Source organism: Dermochelys coriacea, chromosome 11 (assembly GCF_009764565.3).
Source record: "Dermochelys coriacea isolate rDerCor1 chromosome 11, rDerCor1.pri.v4, whole genome shotgun sequence".
NCBI lineage: Eukaryota > Metazoa > Chordata > Testudines > Dermochelyidae > Dermochelys > Dermochelys coriacea.
This window is the reverse complement of record NC_050078.2, coordinates 43,953,627-43,974,549: the sequence shown is the minus strand read 5'-3', so window position 1 is coordinate 43,974,549 and position 20,923 is coordinate 43,953,627. Positions and strand designations below refer to the sequence as shown.

Sequence of the window (20,923 nt, the reverse complement as noted above, 5' to 3'; positions counted from 1 at the left end):
GGCTGTATTCCTCCCTCTTTTAAATAAAGTTTCAATTTAAGGGACTTTTTAAAAAGAGAGAGAGAGAGAGATGCCCACTGTGTTGTTTTAAAACAGGTGGAAGACCTCTGTAATGATTTTATGCCTTTCCATAAAAATTTTACGAGGTGGATTTGATTATAGATTAATGTGTCCCTAATAAAACGGACTGATGGGACAGCAAAACCTGTGTCTCCCTGCACAACTGACTCGTTCCTGAACACATGCCCCTGTATTTGTTAAACTTCGGGGGTCGGATGTTCCAACATGGCAAACGTTATTGTAGCCTCGTCACAATTTGGCTAATGAACTATCGGCAAACGTTATCCAACGAAATTTCTTACGAGTACATTACAACTATAAATAAAACCACATTTGAAAACAATTCTACGTCAGCAGGAGAGACATTGCACTATTGATAGACAAGGTTTTCCTATTTAGAGTCTAATGCACAGCGCCTTCTACTACGTTCCTACCAAGCATATGCAAAAGGCATCTGGCTGTAATTCCCCCACCTCCAAAAATAGCTGGAGAAGGAGAATCCCCTTTATTTACTTCACATCCCTAGATGGGTTCTTCTGAACCGTGTGTGCTTCACCAACTAAAAGAATATTTGGTTAGTATTTAACACTAAATTACCCATATTCTTCTGCACATTTCTGTTCCTTCAGACATACTGAAGATGGACGTATTTGAATCTGAAGAAAATGCACACAGTTAGTTCATAACCCACAACAGTACTCGTTGAGAATATAACATAACACCATACAGGAAAACAATTCCTACGCACTGACAAATATAAGGAAGGGACGGAAATTCCTGTTTATTTAATGATTTATGGCTGTCTTCTTCCGTTGCATTTGCATGTTGAAATTTTATTTTCCGTATACACAGCTTGTTTCATGTTAAGATATTGCACTTAATTATTAATAAATATAAACTGATTAGTCAGGAAGATTTAAAATGAACATTTTTTTCATACATGTGAAAACTTGGTGTGTAGCCAGCTAATTACATTTCCACTACTGAAACTTCTTTGGCGATGTATTGAGAACTTTTACGCGAAAGGAGAAGAAAGTAAATAGAGGTTCAAATATATTTCTTATTTAAACTGATGAAGAACCTTGGTTTTAGTATGGATATTTTAAAATCAGTTTAAAAACATCATACGTGAATACTATCGGTGTCTTTAGCATCAAAATGCTTGTTCTCTGGCTTGAGGAAAATATAGTATGTTACTAATTGTTTCCAGTCCAGTATATCTAAACTATATACCCGAGACAAGGGAGGAAAATTTGATATCACCAATTGTAATATGAACTGTAATCGTGTCATTAAGGAAGAAAACATTTAAAATATCTCATATCTTATCTCTTGCTTTGGAAACTGCATGGGTAGAGAGGGGGTGGTTTTTTGTTTGAATGCTGTTTTTCAAGAGTAGACAGTATCCACACTTTTCTTTCCAGGATTATTAGAAGGTGAAAGTATGTTCAAGCATTTGGACTTCAATGTGGAGTCATGTTCATTTGCAAGCCATTTACAGTTCTGTTTAGCATTTCATTCCCTCCTCTTCCCCCCTTCTCCAGTTTGCAAGATAAAGTGGCTGTTAATAACATTTTCCTGCTATGTATCGTTAAGAGTCGTGAACTTTATTAGCTTCAGATATGGTATAAAAATGGAATTTCGTGAAATAAAACGATCTTCCGAGCAAACAAAAATGGTGCAGAATAACAAAAGTAGATCTGAATAGGTTGTCGTACTTTAGTGTGCACCGTTGTGAGCACTGCTAGTAGAAAAAACCCATCCTTGCTAGATATCTAAGAGAATTGTTTCTCTTCCACAATGCTCTTAAAGCTCTTGAGCTCACCAAGAACTTCATGGTGTTTTTCTGTACACATATCTGTGGATTTTGTATGTTGCATTTTTAAAAGCAAACGAGGACAAGAAATCAAACTCTACACATTGTAGGTACACAATGATTGTTATTTTTAAAATCAACACACTAATGTCAAATAGAACGACAGACAGATTGCTGACAGCTTGTACTAGAGATTTTTTTTATCACTTACCATTTATGAGTTGATTGAATGAGGATGTCCAATTTATGCCATAATATTTTACTATCCTTTTTGCATTCACTTTTCAAACTGCGAACGATTACACAACATTTTACCAATTAATCATTTGTTTACAGTCACAATTATAAAATAATGAGGTTTATATCATTTCTCAAGCCCTCCCCCACTTCCTAAATAAATCCACACACACAAAAGAGAAGAAACAAGAAAAGAAGCTACATCAATCCAACCAACTGCTGATAAGGCAGGATCAGGATGCCAACCTGAATCTGTACTTTTAAACATTTTTTTAGAAAACCAAAGGAACCGCAGTAGTTTACAGACTTTATTGCATTATACATGCGAATAGAACATGCACAAGAAGAACATATTGCTGTTGTACGACTACTATACCACATATGCACCACAAGAAAATGTCTACAATGGAGAAGAATTAACTATTCCATTTTATGAAGGACAATTTCTAAGTTCATTTGATAGAATAGTTACATTGTAATGTGCTTTTTTCCCAAAAGTTTTTCCCCCTTAAAATATTGAATGTATTCAAAATGTTATGGCCCATATATTAGCCCCGACATAAATACCATTTTGTTAGAAAAAACATGAAAAAGTCACATTGTTTGGATGTTCGACAGTTCCAATAAGTTAAGACCAAATGATAATATTCAATCATAGTTACCCTGCATTACGATGAGAAAAAAATAAATTACACGTGCTAGGTTTTTATATATATACTTATCATAGTAATACATATTCACTTGCAGCACTAAATGAATGACGAAAAGTCACATTCTATCAGAAAAAAATGAAAAATGAAGGTTTTTTTTCCAAAGTCTCTCCTGCATTTTGCAACTGGCGGTGCTGTGCCCAGTTCTCACTGTTTCAACCCCCAGGTTTACGGTTTAAGAGAAGGTCAGATTAGCGGTCAGTTCTCGGATTCGGTTCTCCCTGCTCATCTTCTTAAGCTTCATTCTGCGGTTTTGAAACCAAATCTTGACCTGCCTGTCAGTGAGGTTCACGCTCTTACTGATCTCTAGGCGGCGCTCTCGAGTGAGATACATATTGAATAAGAACTCTTTTTCTAATTCCAGTGTTTGATGTTTAGTATAAGGACACCTCTTCTTTCTGCCACTCTTTGCAGTTAACCAATTGCTTGTTGGCGTATCAGACTTGATTTCCTCTATCAAAATCAAAGAAGAAGAAGAAAAAAAAATCAAAAATACCTCAGGCTGGTAAAGTGTACCCTTGGCCATGAACCCTCATCTATAGTGTCTGGCAGATATGTTAAATGTTGGTATTAAACATTGCTAGTATGAGGTGTGTGCACTGAAATAGGTGTTTAATTGTTGCCAGACTCAAGGTAAATAGTTCAGATAAAATGATTCACTATCGTTTGTAATTTTGGGGGTCTTTTTAAAATTATATCCAAAGTTTTCAACTAATACGTAACATTTGAACAATATTTAACCTGCCATCAGTACAATGGTAAAATTTTAACGGATCTGGGCTGCACATGACAATACAAGTCTTATGAGACATTTAGTAAGAAAATCTCTCAATTACAAAGTATTGATGCAATATATTTTCTATCAGATTCCTGTATATCATATGTTGAATTACACAAAGAGGTATAGAAGCAGATATGGGCATTTTTCTTAACTAAAAGGATAATTTTAAAATTAACACCTTATACCACGGATTTTTTTTAAATTTTCCTTTTACAATTTTTCCATTAGAAAGAAAATTGTCCCAGATAAAGCTATACTTTAATTGTTAAATAAATGTTATACATAGACTTTCTATGCACATATTGGAATAAAAATTGTTCTAGAGGGTGCCAGGCACATTTTTATAAGAGGAAATCTCCCGGTTTTGATACTCCACCATACCCCGTTCGAAATTAAGGCTATTGTGCACTTTTAAAAGGAAAATATAATCAAATAATTATCTCATTCATCTTTTAAATACATTTCAAAATAACGTTGTACTTTTAAAGACAAAACCAAGGTTATCAGAAACACCACTTCAGAATAGTCCATTTTTCATCAAACAGATAGCGGGCTACTGTTTTCATTGTACATTTGTTTAAAACTTTATGCAGCTCTGTAGCACCTATTTCTCCTCAATTTTAATAGGATCATAATTAACTTTCAATGCAATCAAACCACAATTAGACTGAATGAAAATAGTTGACCAAAATATTACAAGATAAGAGTTGGATTGGTCGTATTGTACATGCTCTAGAGCTATTTTAAGGTGTTTCATTGATTTCTGATCCTGTAATTTATTACAAAGAATAAAATATATGTTCTCCGCATGCACAGAGGGCTATCTGCATAGGAGGATATGTAAATATCAAACAAGAATTTGCAATCTTTTGTGTAGCATTTTTCCCTTCTAAAAGCTTCAGAGACACAGCACCTGCAGCCCGATTCCTCCTTATCATTAAATGTTATGGCTGTAATGCTTGTTAGTATTTTACACTGTGTTTTACGATGCTGGCGTGTTCAAGTTATAGCACGTTACGGTTTAAACTTTATAATACCGACCTTTACTTTCCTTCTCCTGTACTTCTGGGCTGGACACAGAGCCTTCAGCCAGGCAGCTCCTTTCATCTTGCAAAGTGGACTTTGGCTCTGGACTTTCCACTTGAGAGACTTTAGCTGAGTTGTCTTGGTTGTTCGGATTTTCATTCATTTTCTTTTCCATCTGAAGTTGAGAAGATATCTGCGGTTTGGAGCTGCCGCGAGGGTTTAACTGTAACATTACAGTTGAACTCGTTTCAGGACTATTATTGTACTCTTGGGTTTTCCCAGTGGCGTAGGTCTGGCTTAGTCTAAAATATCCTGGGACAGGAACCTCGGGATTTTCAATGGGACATGATTCAGAGACCAGCCTCTGGTAGGAAGGGACGTCTGAAGAAATCAGTTTTGTTCTCTTATCAGAATACATGCAGCAATTGCTTTCTTCCTTAATATTTGTAGTAAAGGAACAAGTGGGTACCTGCTGTGTAACAGGTTGCTCTATTCGACAAGATCTACTCGGATCTGCCCAACTGTCTACTTGAGGTATATAAGGATGTACATTCATACCCATATTTTGGTGATTAACTTCTCTTTTAGCCAGAGACGGTAGAAGTCCACAGGTTTGCATTCCATAAGTTCCAATGTCTGTGCTAGGTGGCATATACATGCTGGCGCTGTTAGAATAAAAACTGTCACTTCTACAGGCACTGATCAAAGAATCTACTAAAAAGGTATTAGCAGCAGGAGAGCTGTTTGGAAAGGACATTTTGGGGAGGAATTTGAAGAAGAGAGATTGTGTCCTTTGTAGGCTGACATCTCTAGGAAAACATTCCCTGTGTAATTGTGGATGCCTCTGCACAACCACATGACAACCAAGCCAATGAGATTTGAAAATGGACTTGAGCCGCTACCTCCCCGCGAGTCACGTGCTCCGCGGGACGGTCCGGGCTGCAGCTGAAATGTGGTCAACAGCGACATCTAGAACGCCAGGGGGAAAGTGCTGTCTCTGCGCCGGAGCCTTGCGGAGCAGCCCTGGCGCACTGCGCTGATTTAAAACAAGGGGCTTTATTTCTCTGAGTTGTGTTTTATTACAAACAAGCTGAATCCGAATCCTCCGAACTCCTGGCAGCTTACTGTCCCTTGGCCCAAGGAGATGGGGACCAACACGAAACAGATCCTTGCAGACAGAACGCCCCGGAAAATCACTGTCATGGACATAATGAAACCCTCATAGGTTGTGCATTTTATTTATTTATTTATTTTGGTACGAAAATAAGTGGTTTCTTCTGGCCGCATGGACGCTCATTACTTCAAGACCCTGTGCAGTTTCATGCAGAAGACAGTCAGTTGCAAGCAATGTGCTCTCAGAGCAACCGCCCCCAAAGCTGACTATATGAGAAAGGCTCTTTCTCCCCCTTTTCCTTAATGCTAGTAATACTAATTACCCCCCCCAAAGAAAGAAAGAAAGAAAGAAAGAAAGAAAGAAAGAAAGAAACTTAAAAGTTTTAGACAACTGGATGTGCTGAACCATGTGCGAAATCCGAAGGTGTCATTTCGTTATTATGCAAAGAAAAATATGTTTGCCATTTATGGATTTTGTAAAAGCATTGGTTCCTGACAAGCGAAAGGTACAAAAGGTTGTGGAATTTATTAATACGTATTAAGAAGAATCAGGGCGATCAATAAAATTCTCATCTACATTCTTGGGCTACTTGGTAATTTTCTTGCTTCTGAAGCTTTTTAAAGAGTTATACCCTCTGTTGCCACACACGGGAAGATATTTTATTAACAAATCAATCGAGACTTTGTAAAGGATAAGATTAATAGTTAAGATTTAGCATAATGGCGTTCCCGTTATGAATTATTGAAAATTATACTATTGATTTTTCCCTCGCTACTAACCAAGAAGGTCAATTTTGTTTTAACACAAACCGTCAAATATTAAAAGCTATACTTTTATGGTAACGTGAGTGTAGAGTTACCCTAGATTCTTAAAATTGTTTTACTATGCTCTCGCTCTCTCTGCATATGCAAAATAAAACAAGATAGAAATAAAATAAAAAATTACTTGCCCTAGACACTGAAAGCACCATAAAGATCATTTCTTCTTCTGTAGCATTGCTCATTTAAAAATATACAGAAATTCAGGTTTATTACAACTGTTCAAGCCACTTCTTTTTTCCCAGAAGAATAAATGCCGCATGAATATTTTAAAAAATCACAGAAAGCAACAATAACTGCCTACATGGCCAATGAGACTTTTATTTTCCAATATTTTAAATGTGTTTTATTGTTTCCCTCCTCCCTTTGTAACTATATTTACATCCAGAGCGATTACTTTTAAAATTGTGAGAGACCAGATTTTATCGCGCAACAATTCATTATATTTTTGCCTAGTTACAAACTCAAACAGTTCTCGTTTAAGAATAGTGCTGTCAGGGAATTTCATACAGACAACGTGAACTTGTGGATAGATTCCGTTTCAGGTTCAGCTAGCTATTTATTTGGGGCCTTTACATAATCAAAACACTGTTTTTAAGAAGTCCAGATATCTAAGAACAAACAACACATAAAAGGGAGTTTAAACTCTGTCTTTTGCACAAAAGCATAGTTTGAAACGGCATGTTCCAGCAACGTGAATTTGAATTTCATACGAGTTCCTGGTATTTGAATGTTTTTCACTTTTCCGTACACTTTACATTGTTGGAAACAATAACCCTATTTAAAATCTCGCTGTGGCAATGAGACAGACCCCTTAAAACCTTAACGCAGCTGTTCAAATACAACATCATTGTCAGGTTAAGAGCCAGTGTCTTTTACAGCTTCAGTCTAAAGCTTCAGTGTTGCCAGAGAGTTTAAATATTACCTTCATAATATGAGCTGCTTTTCAGATTTTTCTGCACTCCCTAAGTCCTGTATGCGTCCCTGCCTTTTTCATGTGTGTTTAATCGCCACCGAGCATTTAGCACAAAAAATGGGATTATGTGTATATTTAAGATCATTATCAGAGCCATTGCTAAAATTTGCCTGAGCTCAGGAACAAACTGCAGTAGAGTTCACGATGCTCACTGTTTGCGGACTGGGATTTCCCCCCTGCTTTCTAACAATTTCCTCTTTTGGAGCAACAGCCCTGACAACCCACCGAGTTTAAAGAAACAAAATACTATTTTCCTTGACACAGTTTAAGACTTGACGGTTAAATCTAATCAGGAATTTTATGCCCATCAAATGGCCTTTCGTAATCTGTATTTACTCTTTAAGAAAAGAGAGTCCCAGAAATATCCCTACTGAAGTATTATCCCAGAGGTTTGCTGTGTATTTCGGTCAATGGTAAAGCTAAAACAATAACCTAATCCTTAAATGCTCTGCGTTCCTGCGTCTGTTGTATTTAATGAGCTGACTCTGCGGCTGCTGATTATACATTATGTTTCCTTGATTTAAGTGAAAATATGATTATAACATGTCAGAATATGTAGTTCAAATTAGTATTATTTAATACTGAGTTTAGGAATGTCGAATAGCTCAATTTGATCATAATAAATCATGGCTTTTTAAAATCGTACACGAAGCAGCCTAGCTGTTATTTGGACAAATGAACATTAGGAAAGTTGGAGTTTGTTTGCCATAGAAGTTGAATAAACGTGTAGTAGTCTCTAGGGAAATGGTTACTTACACTCTGGGTATTTAATGTCACTATTTTTAAATCATATTAAGATGGAATAAAGTAATTAACATTATTAAATAAATCAATAGTGTGCAATAAACGAGATATACAATCTACATTCATATAAAAGGTTTGCTTTCAAAGCCCCATTTTTTCAAGGGGGGACCCCCAAAAGGGCCCATATATACTAGATTACTATTTGTAATAAAATATAGGTTGGCATTATGCTTTTCAGTCTTAATAAATATTAGTAATAGAAATTCGAGATTAAAAGACGTTGCTGTGAAGTTTAATTTTCATTTCCCTCCCCTATGTTATTACAGGTTATTTGATTTTTTCCCCAACTGTTCTAACGATTCTTACTTGCAATTTCCTATGTTGATATCGGATTATTAGCGTAGGATGGGAGAAAGGTTACGAAAAAGGAGAGATATTTTGCAGATGTATTAATCAGAGCAAAAGATATTGAGAGAAACAGCTAACTTTAAAATAGCCGGAAACCCAGGAAGTCTTTAGTAATATTGCTTTCGATTTGAGCAATTAATGTAGGTAGACGCTAAAAATGCAAACTGTATATTGTATATCACGCCATTACATTGCTTTGCGATTGAAGAATATTTTTATTTAGCAAAAAAAAAAATTAATTGGCTACAATAGCGTGACCTTTCTTTTTTAATAATGCAACTGTAACACTATCCTGCTCTTCGTGAGTCACGTTTTTCTTGCTGGGATTGTCGGAACTTTTAAAAAATATACCGATGCCATTATGTATTTCAACAGTATTATTGTTGATAAAACAATTGTAATTGCACATTAGCTTTTCCTGCAATGGTGATATTGGGGTCTTGTGTGATCACACATAGGTTCATTGCCTATATTACGAAGATAGTCACACATGGTTTAAACCTTAGCCTATTGTGCATCCATATTTCTTTGTACACGTAAGTACAAAACTCAGTGTATGATCTGGATGTTATCAGCGTTTAGCGTTTAGATAGGCCAACGAATACGCCCTAATCTTATTTATTTTAAAAGTACCTTTATCTATATATAAATTCCTGACAATTTGTTCTTTAACCAGAAATACTCTATTCGTTGTTCTGATAGGACCAACCAAAATAAATTGGGAAATCGCTGACAGTTTTAAAAGAGTATATTCTCCCTTATCCATCCACAGAACCATCACATTTACATGATGATTCAAAAAAGAACAAAGCCACATTTTAATCTTCATCTAATTATTTAATTAACAACATATATGATTTCAATCACAAGTTTACATTCGTTAAGAATGGCCTTAGTATAAATGTGAAGGGCTAAAACATATAGAAGCCAAGAAGTGGAGTGAAGAGGCAAGATCTCAAAAGAAGTACGTTAATTTTAAAACCAACCAACCTATCAACAAAAAGATTTTTCTGTATTTATTTCTCTGGACTAAGTAACTTAAATTAATTTTGAGGGAGATAGGGTTTGCTCTGGATTCTGCATTCTGTTGATAAGCTTTACCTTTCTCTTCAAAGATTCCAATGATCTTAGATGGGACAATGTCATTTTATTACAGACGGCAAAGCTATTTCTAAGAAACTGTTAACAATGAACTTCTAAAAAACCTAGCAGACAAACTGTCAACTAATTCTTTCACGGGGATAGGGCTTGTTAAATAGAGAATATAGTTGAACAAATAGATCATGCATTAGCTAGTTTTAGATGAATTTTGCAAACAAGCAGATAAAAACTAACTGATCTTTGGTGTTATTATTTACAAGAGCGTATTGGGGGAAAAAGGAATACGTAAATTCACTGGAAATTTTCCAGGAAATGTATCGTGTTAAACTTAATTTTCAAACCTTTTAGTTACGTTTTAATAGCTCTCTACAGCATTATAAGGATAGAGATTTTATTTAACAATCCCTTGGGAAGGTGATTTTCCGATATTCAAAATATGTACTCTTCCTTTTTGTCATTTATACTAAACAGGCACAACCAGAATCAAAAGCCCGTCTTTTATTTAAATTACATACATCTGTAAAATTATGTTATAGCTGTGTTTACACTTTTTAAGGATAGGCTTGCAATAATATCTTACAGATAAGCTTTGAAAAGGAGACACATATTTTGATATCACTTTTGTTCTTTGGGTGTTAAGATTGCACTAAAAAGAGTAACAGATTTTCGCTCTGCTGAATGAATTCTGAATATCATTATATTTGTCTTAAAATTATAGGATTTTTAAACTCGGATGTATTATAAAAGATTACGACCAAAATTTTTCTTTTCAAGTGGCATATTCCTTGAGCATGTCACGGTTATGGGTTATTTGTTTAATAAATCTTTTTTATTTTCTCATTTCGAAAGCCCTGAAATCTTATCGTTACTTATATATTAGATTTTTTATTAGTAGTACAATTACTATTAAGAGAAAAATAGACTTGAACATCAGGACAATTGTAAGCATTACAGAATATGAGAGCGCCCTCCTGTGGAATTCAGAGGCTAAGCACAAGGGAATTTATTTATCTTCTTTGGCTTTCCGTTCAACCTTGATGCTTTTAGGTGTATTCAACAATGGGGTTAATTTCTGTTTTTAAATAGACATTAAAATATAATATATTTGCAAAATTAGGCAATGATTATATCGGTATATTTAGTTTCTGATGATCATCTTTGCGGTGCCTTAGTATTTTAAAGGACATGTACTCTTGGATAATTTATTAAATACACCACAGGGATCTGAAAATCAAATAACTTATTCTTGCACTATGGATTAAGACCTGGAAGAGATGTGCGATTTTTGTGATAATGTTAAATGATTTATTTTAATAGTTTCCTATTGCTACATGTTTCTCCATTTGATAAGGATGTTTCCTGTTTAAAATATATTTGAAAATGAATTCTCTGGAAATATTGTTTTCCTCCAAAATACCTAGTTATTTTTTTACATTCCACTGCTCTATATATAGTATTTTAGCTCGGCGCGATTATAGAAAGAATGGCCTTTCCTGCATTTCCTGGACACGACATAAGTAGTAAGAAAAATAGAAGACATTGTAACATAACTGACGGATTCGATTAGGGACCTGTCCGAACATAGCGTTATGGGGAAGTATTCATGACAGCTGGAATTTTCTTAGCGTTATGATGCATTTGCTAATAAGGCTAGCTATGCAGTAGTTAGTGTGGGGGGGGTGTGGGGGTGCGTGTGTGGTGAGTGTATGTATGTGCGTGTGAGAGAAGGAGATCGGGAGACAGAGAGAAAGAGAGAGAGAGAGTGGGTGGTGGTTGAAAATAACAGAGGAACCTTAAGGCGCCTAATTATTCAGAAAGGTTAAAGGTGATGACCTTGACATTTTGGAAGTTCAAAGGCATACACTTATGTTTTTCTTGCTAAAGAGTTTAAAATTTTATTTTTTTAGCTATGCCTCCTTACGATTTAATCAGATAATTTTTAGTTTTTCTGTCTTTTCCGGACTTATTTCCGTACTTTTGCGTTTACTGGATGCAAGTGTAATGAGACCCACTTTTCTATTATTTTTTTAATTCAAAAAAGCCAGATTCTTTTCTCACTCCTTTCCTTTATTGCACTTTGCGGAAATCTCTTTTTCACCCACCAGAAGGTGTATAATATAACCCAATTAAGCTGTTTAGAACCTCGGCTTTTATGGTGTTGTCTAGACAGTTCAAGGTTTTGTAAACAGCTTGGCCAGGTCATACTACATCAAGTGAAGAGGGGACCTTCACCAAATTCTTTTACTTTCAAAATAAAGACAAAGACCAGTTACTTTATACTAAGTTGGGGAAACTGATTACATTCCTGTGATGAAATATAGGAAACTCAGAATGAATTGGTAAAAAAAAACAATTTTTTTTTGCTAAACTTTGTTTTAACTAGTTGCAATTGTTCACAGCTGCCTGTTGTTTGAAACATTCAGGGTTCCCATTCTGACAATCCTTCCCTAGCTAGTAAACATCCATTTGAGCTTTGAATTCTTGTCTCAAACCTTAGACTCCTGAACAGTTATTAAGCGTTTTTCATAACTGATAGTAATTGTGGCACCATCAGAAGTGGTGGTTTTCAGACAGCCATGTTTGGGCTGCCTTAAACTGAGGGAAATAACAATGAAGGTTTTATATAGAATAAGTTAGAGATTTAAACTAACATTTATATCCCATTGAAAATAATTTGCTTTAACTTCCTCCATTGTTACTAAATTGAATTTGGCTCTAGTCGAGTAGACACTCTAATCTTTCAGAGATGGAAATCCATAAGTGAGCAGAAGATATAGCCTTAACTTTACCAGAAACCATTTATTCACATGTAAAAGACAATGGCCCATGCGTTTATATGACAATAGAAACACACACACACACGCACACACACATCATGTACATTTACCATCTTTTAAATAAATTGCATTCATTTAAGGGAGGAAAGGGTTATCCTAGATCAAAACCAAGAGGGAAAAAAACCTCTTTTTTAAAAGCAAAATCTACCATACACACCGCCGGTCCATTGGTGTCAACATGAAAAAGAAAAAAAAAACACCTTGTGCGATAAACACTGGAGAATGGACTTTTGGATTTACCCTAGCTTCCCCTTATGAGGGACGTGTTCCGCCAAACCCCCGATATCGCCAGTGGACATTGATTGTTTGGAGGCACCAGAGTTGAACAACAAAATGAAACTTTGCGTTCCGCAGGGTGAATGTGTCCTGTAAACCAATTTCCTGGTGTACTCTGATGGCAGGTTAGATAGGGATATTTTCTTTTCTTTTCTTTCAAAACAAGGGGTTTCCAGTGAAATACTGAAGTCGATCTCTGTTCAGTTTCTTTTCTTTCATCCTTCGATTCTGGAACCAGATTTTAACTTGTCGATCAGTGAGGTTCAGCATTCTGGACAACTGCAGTCTTTTTTCTTTGTTTATGTACACGTTGAAGAAAAACTCACGTTCCAGTTCTCTTATTTGATATTTGGTGTACGGACATCTCTTTTTCCTTGATCGCTGGGGAACTGCTGCAATTCAAGACAGCATAAACTGATTTTATGCTGTTTCAATAAACACTTTCATATAACGATAGATAAGACACATTCACAATATCCCATTTACTAGAAAGCAGCATCCTGACAGTTAAGAAAATATTCTGAGAGATTCTCTCTCTCCCGCCTTCCTTCTGGGTAACTTTGCAAAAGGGAACTTTTCCAACTTCCCCTTAAAACAGACCCTATCTAGCAGTACAGAAGGATGTTTAAATTGGCTGGAAATATTCCAAGGTTCTCAAACTATTCCCCTAAATAAATGAAAATATTAGAATCTATAATTAAGGGTGCTCTGAATAATAGCTGTGAAATCTCTCTGCCCCCTCCCAAATCAGCAATTTAATAACAATTAATATCCTCCTCCAAAAATACCTTAAGCCCACGTAAATTGGTTTCCTATCGTAAACACGCTTTACAACGGTAAAGGAAATCTTATAGGATATATAAACTCCTTTGGATGCTTATAAAATTGCACATAAAATGCGGCTTGACAAAGTGTTGGCCTTGTACGGTTGCCCCCAATTTACTACTGATACCTACCTGAACTGTTGCTCTTCTCTGCAACAGCCTCACCAGAAGGGGAACCGGCGCTGTTTTCTGTTGTCACTTTCTTCTCTTGGCTGGAAGGTGTTTTACTACAAGTGCTATTCTGAGGTTTCAAGTCGCTCTTGGCCGCTTCCCCCTCGTTCTCTGCTTGCTGCTGGTATGGAGGTCCATGGGCTGTCTCATAAAACTGGTCAAATCCTTGCGGGAGAATGCCGTTCCTTCCCACCGTGTTGTAGAAGTTGGAGGCAGCGGCGGAGGGTCCATGGTGGCTGCACACAGGATCCGTTTTGAATAACATTTCCGTCCTCCTGTTAGCAGGCTGCAGAAAGTCTCGATGCATAACCTCCTCAGCTGAGTAATAAGGAGCATAACTGCCCCTATACTGCCATTTGCTGCGCTCTAATCCGTATTCCCTGAATGCCACTTCTCGCACAGGTTGGACATGAGGTAAATTAGAAGAATAAGGAAAAGTCATTTGACAGGAAGACGATTGCGACAAAAAAGAGGGTTTCGTCGAGAAATCTGAAGGTGAAACGTAATAAGCGCACCCTGGTAAATACATATTGGATGCACTGTGGCTGCAATCGTCAAACTCAGTCATGTCTTCCTTTTTGCGATTGCAAGCAACCAGGAGACTTCAGTGCATTGAACAAGATCCATCTATTGCACAAGAGGGTTTGGACAGGATCAACTAAGAAAAAATCCCCACCGTGTGCTGACGTGCAATTCATCTTGATTGATTCTAGTGGTAATTATGTCACGTGACGCAATGTAGAAATGTCCTTGTATCTATATCAGCCCTCCGGAAAGACTCCTAAGATCTCTCCAAAGAGCCTCCCAGCCCCGAGAGATGAGCAACGCATTTGTACAAATGTTACATTTTTGTCTTTCTTTCTGCCACGGCAAGATGGGGTAAATAGAGAGAGAAGCTGATCACCTGAGAATGCACAGTCTGTGTAGCGACTCCTACACACGGCTGGAAATCCAGCCCATACCACTGAAGCAAAACGCACGCACACAGAACCGCTCCGATCCCCTCTTTCTAGGCATATTTGGGGAAATAGGCACAGATAATGCAACTGGGAAAGATAATCCCTAGCTATTTGGGTGTGAGCTTCAAATCGGAGACCTCGACACTGTAGTATGACAATTCAGCATCGGAAATATTTGCTTGTTGCTACTTACACTGATGATTAGCTGATGATAGTACATTTAGGAAAGCAAAGACCCTATTTCCTACTCTAGCAGATTTGCTAACTCAGATCTAGAAATCCATAGTTCGCAAAAAAAAAAACTGTTTCAAAATTCAAACTATGAGACTCAATAACCTTATTATTCCCTTCCCTAAGTACAAGCCCTATGTGTTTGTCTGAGGGTGTGTGTGAGAGAGACTGAAAAGAGAAATATGCAAATAGCACGTTACAGTTAGCCTATTTTGTTAAAGGAAGTCTCTTTCGGGGTTCATTTGGAATTATGGAGAGATTATGATGCAACCTCACCTCTTTGGAGGAAAAGAAACCCAACAGTCACGATTTCCTTGGAAAGCAAAATATCAAAGTGACTGTATACCATGAACTTCAACCAATGTTCATTTTCATTTCATAGTTGGGAGTTTTGGTTATTAACATAGAGCCACATAATAAGCGTTAGCCTACCTTATTTTTTAAATATTATTATGCCTAAAATGAGCACGTAGTATGAAAACAAAATTAATTAATAAGCTTCAGAAATAACCCTGCACCAAGACAATTATTCATTCCGAGGGCATTTACCAAATCTCTGTAGAAATCTTTTGTTCCTCCCCAGTACAAAATGTCCATCTTAGCCACTGGGCATGCTCGTCTCTAAATAAAAAAACATGTTATGCCACATAGAATCGCTTTTGTAAAAAAACCCTTGAAAGCCAAGCTTTTTCAGGACACTGTCTGCAAACACTCAGGCCACAGATGACTTAAAATCTCACACAATGCAAAGCCCCACAGGTGTGGAAGCGGACTGAAAGAATAATGAAAACAAACAAAAAGGAAAGAAAGAAACCCCGGATCTTAACTTTGTTATCATGGCTGAACCCAGAAAAGGGGCTCAGTATAACCCGATGGGGTATAAAACATCTGAACTGCGTGGTAGCAGAGGCATCCGCAATGACAGACACCTATTAAGCGCACTTTGCTTTCAGCTGTAGAAAGACGGAGGTACAGGTATGGAATCTTTTATTCCGATTTTTTCCCAAAAAAAATCTTCAGACGTGTCCATCTGATACAAGGCTCGTCAAAGCAGTTCCCAAAACGGAGCATAATTTCCTATTTTCCAATTGGACTATGTCCAAAGCCGTTCAGACAACTTGAAGTTCAATCTATTTTTTCCGTGATGTCTCGCTTGTATACCACCATTAATGCAGCAATCTGATTTATTCCATCAGATATACTCACTAAAGATCCCACTAGATATAACGCACAGCACATAACACCTTATTTCCTTCCTTGCGGAAGACTTTCAAGTCTTTTAGGTTTTGCTGCAACAACTATCTCCTAAAAATGATGACTGCGTAGCTAAAATGGCTTCTGTGTCCCTTCCCACCCTGAGTTCCCAGCAGAACATGGCAAAGATTCGTTTGCATGATGCTCCAGGATTTCTCAAGACTAAGTTACTAATTTGATGGGGAGCTATGAACCTATGAAACTTCATTTTCTTTAGCACTCAAAACAACTAATTAAGCTCTAGTCGAAATCGTATCCCTTCCTTTGGCTGCAGAAACCCTAGAATCAATTACATATTGTGGTAGGAGTCAATCAATTTCAAGCAATTCAAGTTCAACGACATGGCGACGATTTGTTAATAAGAAAACAGCTCAATTAAGAAACAATCCCTGACCATAACCAAAAACCCAACAATCTAATTTTTTGAATGTCCACCCAATAACACTACAGATATTCCACCTGAATGAGATGAATGTGCGAATTTCTGCTTGCTAAGGCATTTTTACCCCATATTGGATCCTATCCCAAATACCAGTAATCCTTTTTCTAAGCAGATGAAATAGCATCGAAACATAAATGTATATAATGGATATATTCAAGCGAATACTTTACCGTTAGGTGTCTTGTAACATATGCAATCGTTGCCTAGAATTAGCAAGTATTCTTGTCCAAGTGACATTTCCAAAAGACCTCCGTGAAAATTAAGACGACTTGCATAACATTCGGATTTAAAAATATACCCAGTCCGGTATATACCCAGTAGAGAAGATGCGGTATTTTTGTGCCACCCAAGATAAGACACTAACTTGACCTTAACTTTGTTATGGCGCCCCTAGTATCTGGAGAACGTGAACAGACACTGTCTGGCAGCTCTCGTAAAAACTGACTGGAGAAGAGATTCTGAGTCATTTCATTTATTGCCACTACAGTTCTGCAAGAAAGCTTTTCCTCCCTGCCAAACTTTAATTATTTATGCTCTTTTAGGAAACACAAAAGCACCCAGAGTTTCCTTTCCTTAGCAATCTAGCAGGAATGAAAACCCTATCTTAATCAGTTTATCCGATTTAGATTTCGGTCCAAATGTAAAGATGTTTATGTTGGACTGAATAAATGAATGTATGTGTGTATGTGTGTATTGCTACAATGCATGTATGTTTGTGTGCTTATTTGCACGTACAAAGACACACACCACACGCTCCCAGAAATCTATTGGTAGAGAATTAAAAAAATATAGGAGTATATAAATAGATGAGAATATATTCATGTTTACTTATTTAATATATAGATATTTATTTAATACGTACATGTATGCGTATATGAATTTAGATATAATATAGGTATATAGACACATGGATATATATAGTATGTATCTATTTGTGTGTGTATCTATCTATCTAATCACACACTCAACTGAATGTGTGTGTTTATACACAGTATATCTTGCTATATATGTATATATGCATGTATGCATATACACTCAGAGCGACGGTATTTGCTTTATATTTAAGGTTGCAGTTTATATACAAAATATTGTGCCTTTGTGTGTGTGTGTGTGCGCGCGCGCGCGCTTTGGTTATTTATTTTAGATCCTACGTCTCCTGTTCTTTATTTTATTTTCTACTTTCATTTCAAGGCAATAAAGAATGCAGATTCACAGTAAGTGAGCATCGTAGAGCAATTAAGCTTAATGAATAATGCATTGTTCTTTCTGCATGTTTTCATCCGATATTCCTCTCAAGCTTTAATATTAGAAAATTAGGAAATAAAATGGTTGGACAGTTTGTAAATGTAATGAGGGGAAGGTGGAAAATGCAATATAAACAAGTCAATTTTTTGCTAGACAGTATTGGAAAGGAATAGTATGCGGGGGGAGGGTGGAATCAGCAATGAAGCTTCAGAAGTTTTGGGTCTTTTCTTCTGGATTTTTTCAATAGAATTTCTTTGTATTATTATTATCGAAGAACATACTAGGAGAAGAATATATTTGTATTTGCCAGTATTAGCTTGAAATAAAAAATCTTTAAAAAGATAATTTCTGGAATTCTCAGAATGCATTGTTTTGCTGGTGGTTTTCCTAAGTGGTCACTTTTGAATAGCGAGATCCTCAGGCGTATTTTTGCCTCCATTGTGTAATGTGGTAACATGATAATTTAGAAGACATAAATACTAATCCCCAGTTTGCTGGATCTCATTCTTATAATCGAAAATATCTCTGGACCCGTTACCGCTTCCCTGTTCTGTAGCAACCAGCCTCGGGCATTCAGAAACATTGCTGATACTCTGAACCCCCCAAAAAGCCAGTATTTATATCTAAAATGAGCTATAACGACTGTTTCCTTACAACTGCCATAACACATTTTAAAGCTGATGATTGGATAGGAGTAAAGTTCAAATGTGTCTTTTTTTAAATTAATAAACAGTCACTAAGCACAGATAGTCACTGTTCACTATTAAAATTTCTTACTAGATATTCACTATCATTTTGATACTTATTCACACGCCTTGAAGAAGTACATATAAGCCTATTTCATATCAGAAAAACACGGGTATAACCCAGTCTCTGTCATTTTGAATTATTATGATAAAGGAAAGGGAGCCCAAAATTTCGCATGCAGAAAAAGCTTCTGCGTTAAAAACTTTGAATTACGTGAAAAATACATTCAATAGACATTTTAATCAGGACCTAAAGATCCCTGGAAAATTTTAAAATATAAACCCCAGTAAACAGATGTAATTTTCATTTGATTCGCATCTGGTAGAGAGCTCAGTGTACTGCTCACAAATCAGTTTCACGTTAAAGGCAGAGGGATCTGCCGCAAAAAAAGAATAGAAATGGATTTAATTCGAAGAAACATTTAAAAACCATCAGACGAGTTGGAAAATGTGTCGAGCTTGATGAAGTTGGAGGTATTTACAACTGGAGGTGTTTGCATTGGACAAAGGCACAGAAGCTTTTGTCCTCAGGAAAAAAAATGCTAAATGATCATTTGAACAGCCAGATGAAATAATAGTTATGGAAGTAAATCCCTTCCATGAATCGGAGAGTTTTCAATATTTACCCAGTTCTTTGGCACTAGTATATGTTGTTAAGGAGTGTGATTAAAAAGAAATCGCAGATCGGCCTGTATTAACCCCATCCTTATCGCCTACAACAGGGTGTTTTGATTTTTTAATTTTTTCTCCCATGTAAAATTTGGACCAGGCCAAAGTCATCCAGACCAACAAAGCTAAAGACTGCGCACCGCACGGGCCACCAAATAAACGATTTGCATCAACAAATGACGCGACCTACAAGCTTTGTTTAGTTCCATTTCTTACATCATGAAGATTGAAACAGAGCAAAGGTATAGTAACGCTGGCAGCTGGGGGTGTCTAATTTTTAAAAACGCCTCCGCAGTGACATTTCGCTTCTTTCTTTCTTTCTTTCTTTCTTTCTTTCTTTCTTTCTTTCTTTTTTTTTTCTTTTTTTTTCTTTCTTTTTCTTTTTTTTTTTTTCTTTTTTTTTTTTTTTTTTTTTTTTTCTTTCTTCTTTTCCTTTCTTTCTTTCTTCTTTCTTTCTTTTCTTCTTTCTTCTTTCTTCTTTCTTTTCTTTCTTTCTTTCTTCTTTCAGGAGAGAGAGGGCGAATGGGGTGGGTGAGGGATCTCATACAACTGAGTTTTGCACTTGGATTCTAGTCAATGAATCAAAACATTTTATCATGAACGTGACTGGAGAGCATTATTTTCGTCAAGGCTGTTCAAAGGCAGTATATGGGGGGGGGGCGGAGGGAGACGAGACACCTCGACACTTTTGCTGACAAAGACAGACAAACAATATTTACGTCCAAATAAAAGTTCCTTTCTTTTAATGGAGCAGGCAATAAGACGATCAACATTCTACGCATCTGAAAACCAAAGCAAAAGGCAGTCCCTTTACATGTATTTCTTTCTGGTTTACAAGTAAGAAGCTGCGGCAAAGGGCTCAAAGGCCTGACCATTGATTTTCCATTCACAGTTTAAAAGTCTAGGTATAAGGGCAGGGCTGCAGGAGACAACTGCAGCCTTCAGTCGCACATGAATGTTTGAAGAAGCACAAAGGATTTTTTTACCCCCAGTGCTTCAGGCATTTTCATTCAGTTTGCCGCAGCCTATGACTGCAGAAGAGAGATTTATTCGACACCTTTTTAAATAAGTAGCCGGAGTTAATGCATTATTTTCAACACGCAAGAAGCAGAAAACCTTTGGGCGCATTGTGAATCCGTGTAGTCAGGTTATGCCATGCCTTTGCGCACAAGTCACGTGCCCCGTTAAAATGTATGCCTCTGGGTTCTCGGACCTATGCCATTATGTTAATGGATTATTAAAAATAGGATTTATTTGTTATACGTGTTTCCATTTTAAAAAAACAGGTTATTCCCAACCACAAAATAAACAAACACTGCATGCTCATACTGTAAAGCAAGTTAATATGAAGGGACTAGCCAGTATTTTAATATCCAAGATCATTACTAGTCAATGTTTCTTTATTTTTCTGCACAATTATGTTTACATACAGTTAGAGAAATGGATCTTAGCTCAGTACCGCTCATCCTCCAAGGAAA

General features: G+C 36.6%; 2 protein-coding genes across 3 annotated transcripts; both read right to left on the bottom strand.

The window, feature by feature from the left end:
* Positions 1 to 2,407: 2,407 nt before the first annotated feature.
* On the bottom strand, positions 2,408 to 5,475 carry HOXD10 (homeobox D10). Its single transcript, XM_038422164.2, has 2 exons — positions 4,646 to 5,475; positions 2,408 to 3,276 (listed from the first exon to the last, which is right to left on the bottom strand). The coding sequence occupies exons 1-2, from the start codon at positions 5,385 to 5,387 to the stop codon at positions 2,999 to 3,001; spliced, it is 1,020 nt and encodes a 339-aa protein (XP_038278092.1). The 5' UTR covers positions 5,388 to 5,475; the 3' UTR covers positions 2,408 to 2,998.
* A 6,669-nt stretch (positions 5,476 to 12,144) lies between these two features.
* On the bottom strand, positions 12,145 to 14,619 carry HOXD11 (homeobox D11). 2 transcript variants are annotated; one of them, XM_038422177.2, is made up of 2 exons: positions 13,861 to 14,619; positions 12,145 to 13,296 (listed from the first exon to the last, which is right to left on the bottom strand). In XM_038422177.2, exons 1-2 carry the CDS (start codon positions 14,465 to 14,467, stop codon positions 13,061 to 13,063), a joined length of 843 nt encoding a protein of 280 aa, XP_038278105.1. In that variant the 5' UTR covers positions 14,468 to 14,619; the 3' UTR covers positions 12,145 to 13,060. The 2 variants fall into 2 exon arrangements, with proteins under 2 accessions (XP_038278105.1, XP_043361308.1); XM_043505373.1 differs by having other exon boundaries at positions 12,145 to 13,293.
* Between the last annotated feature and the right edge of the window lie 6,304 nt (positions 14,620 to 20,923).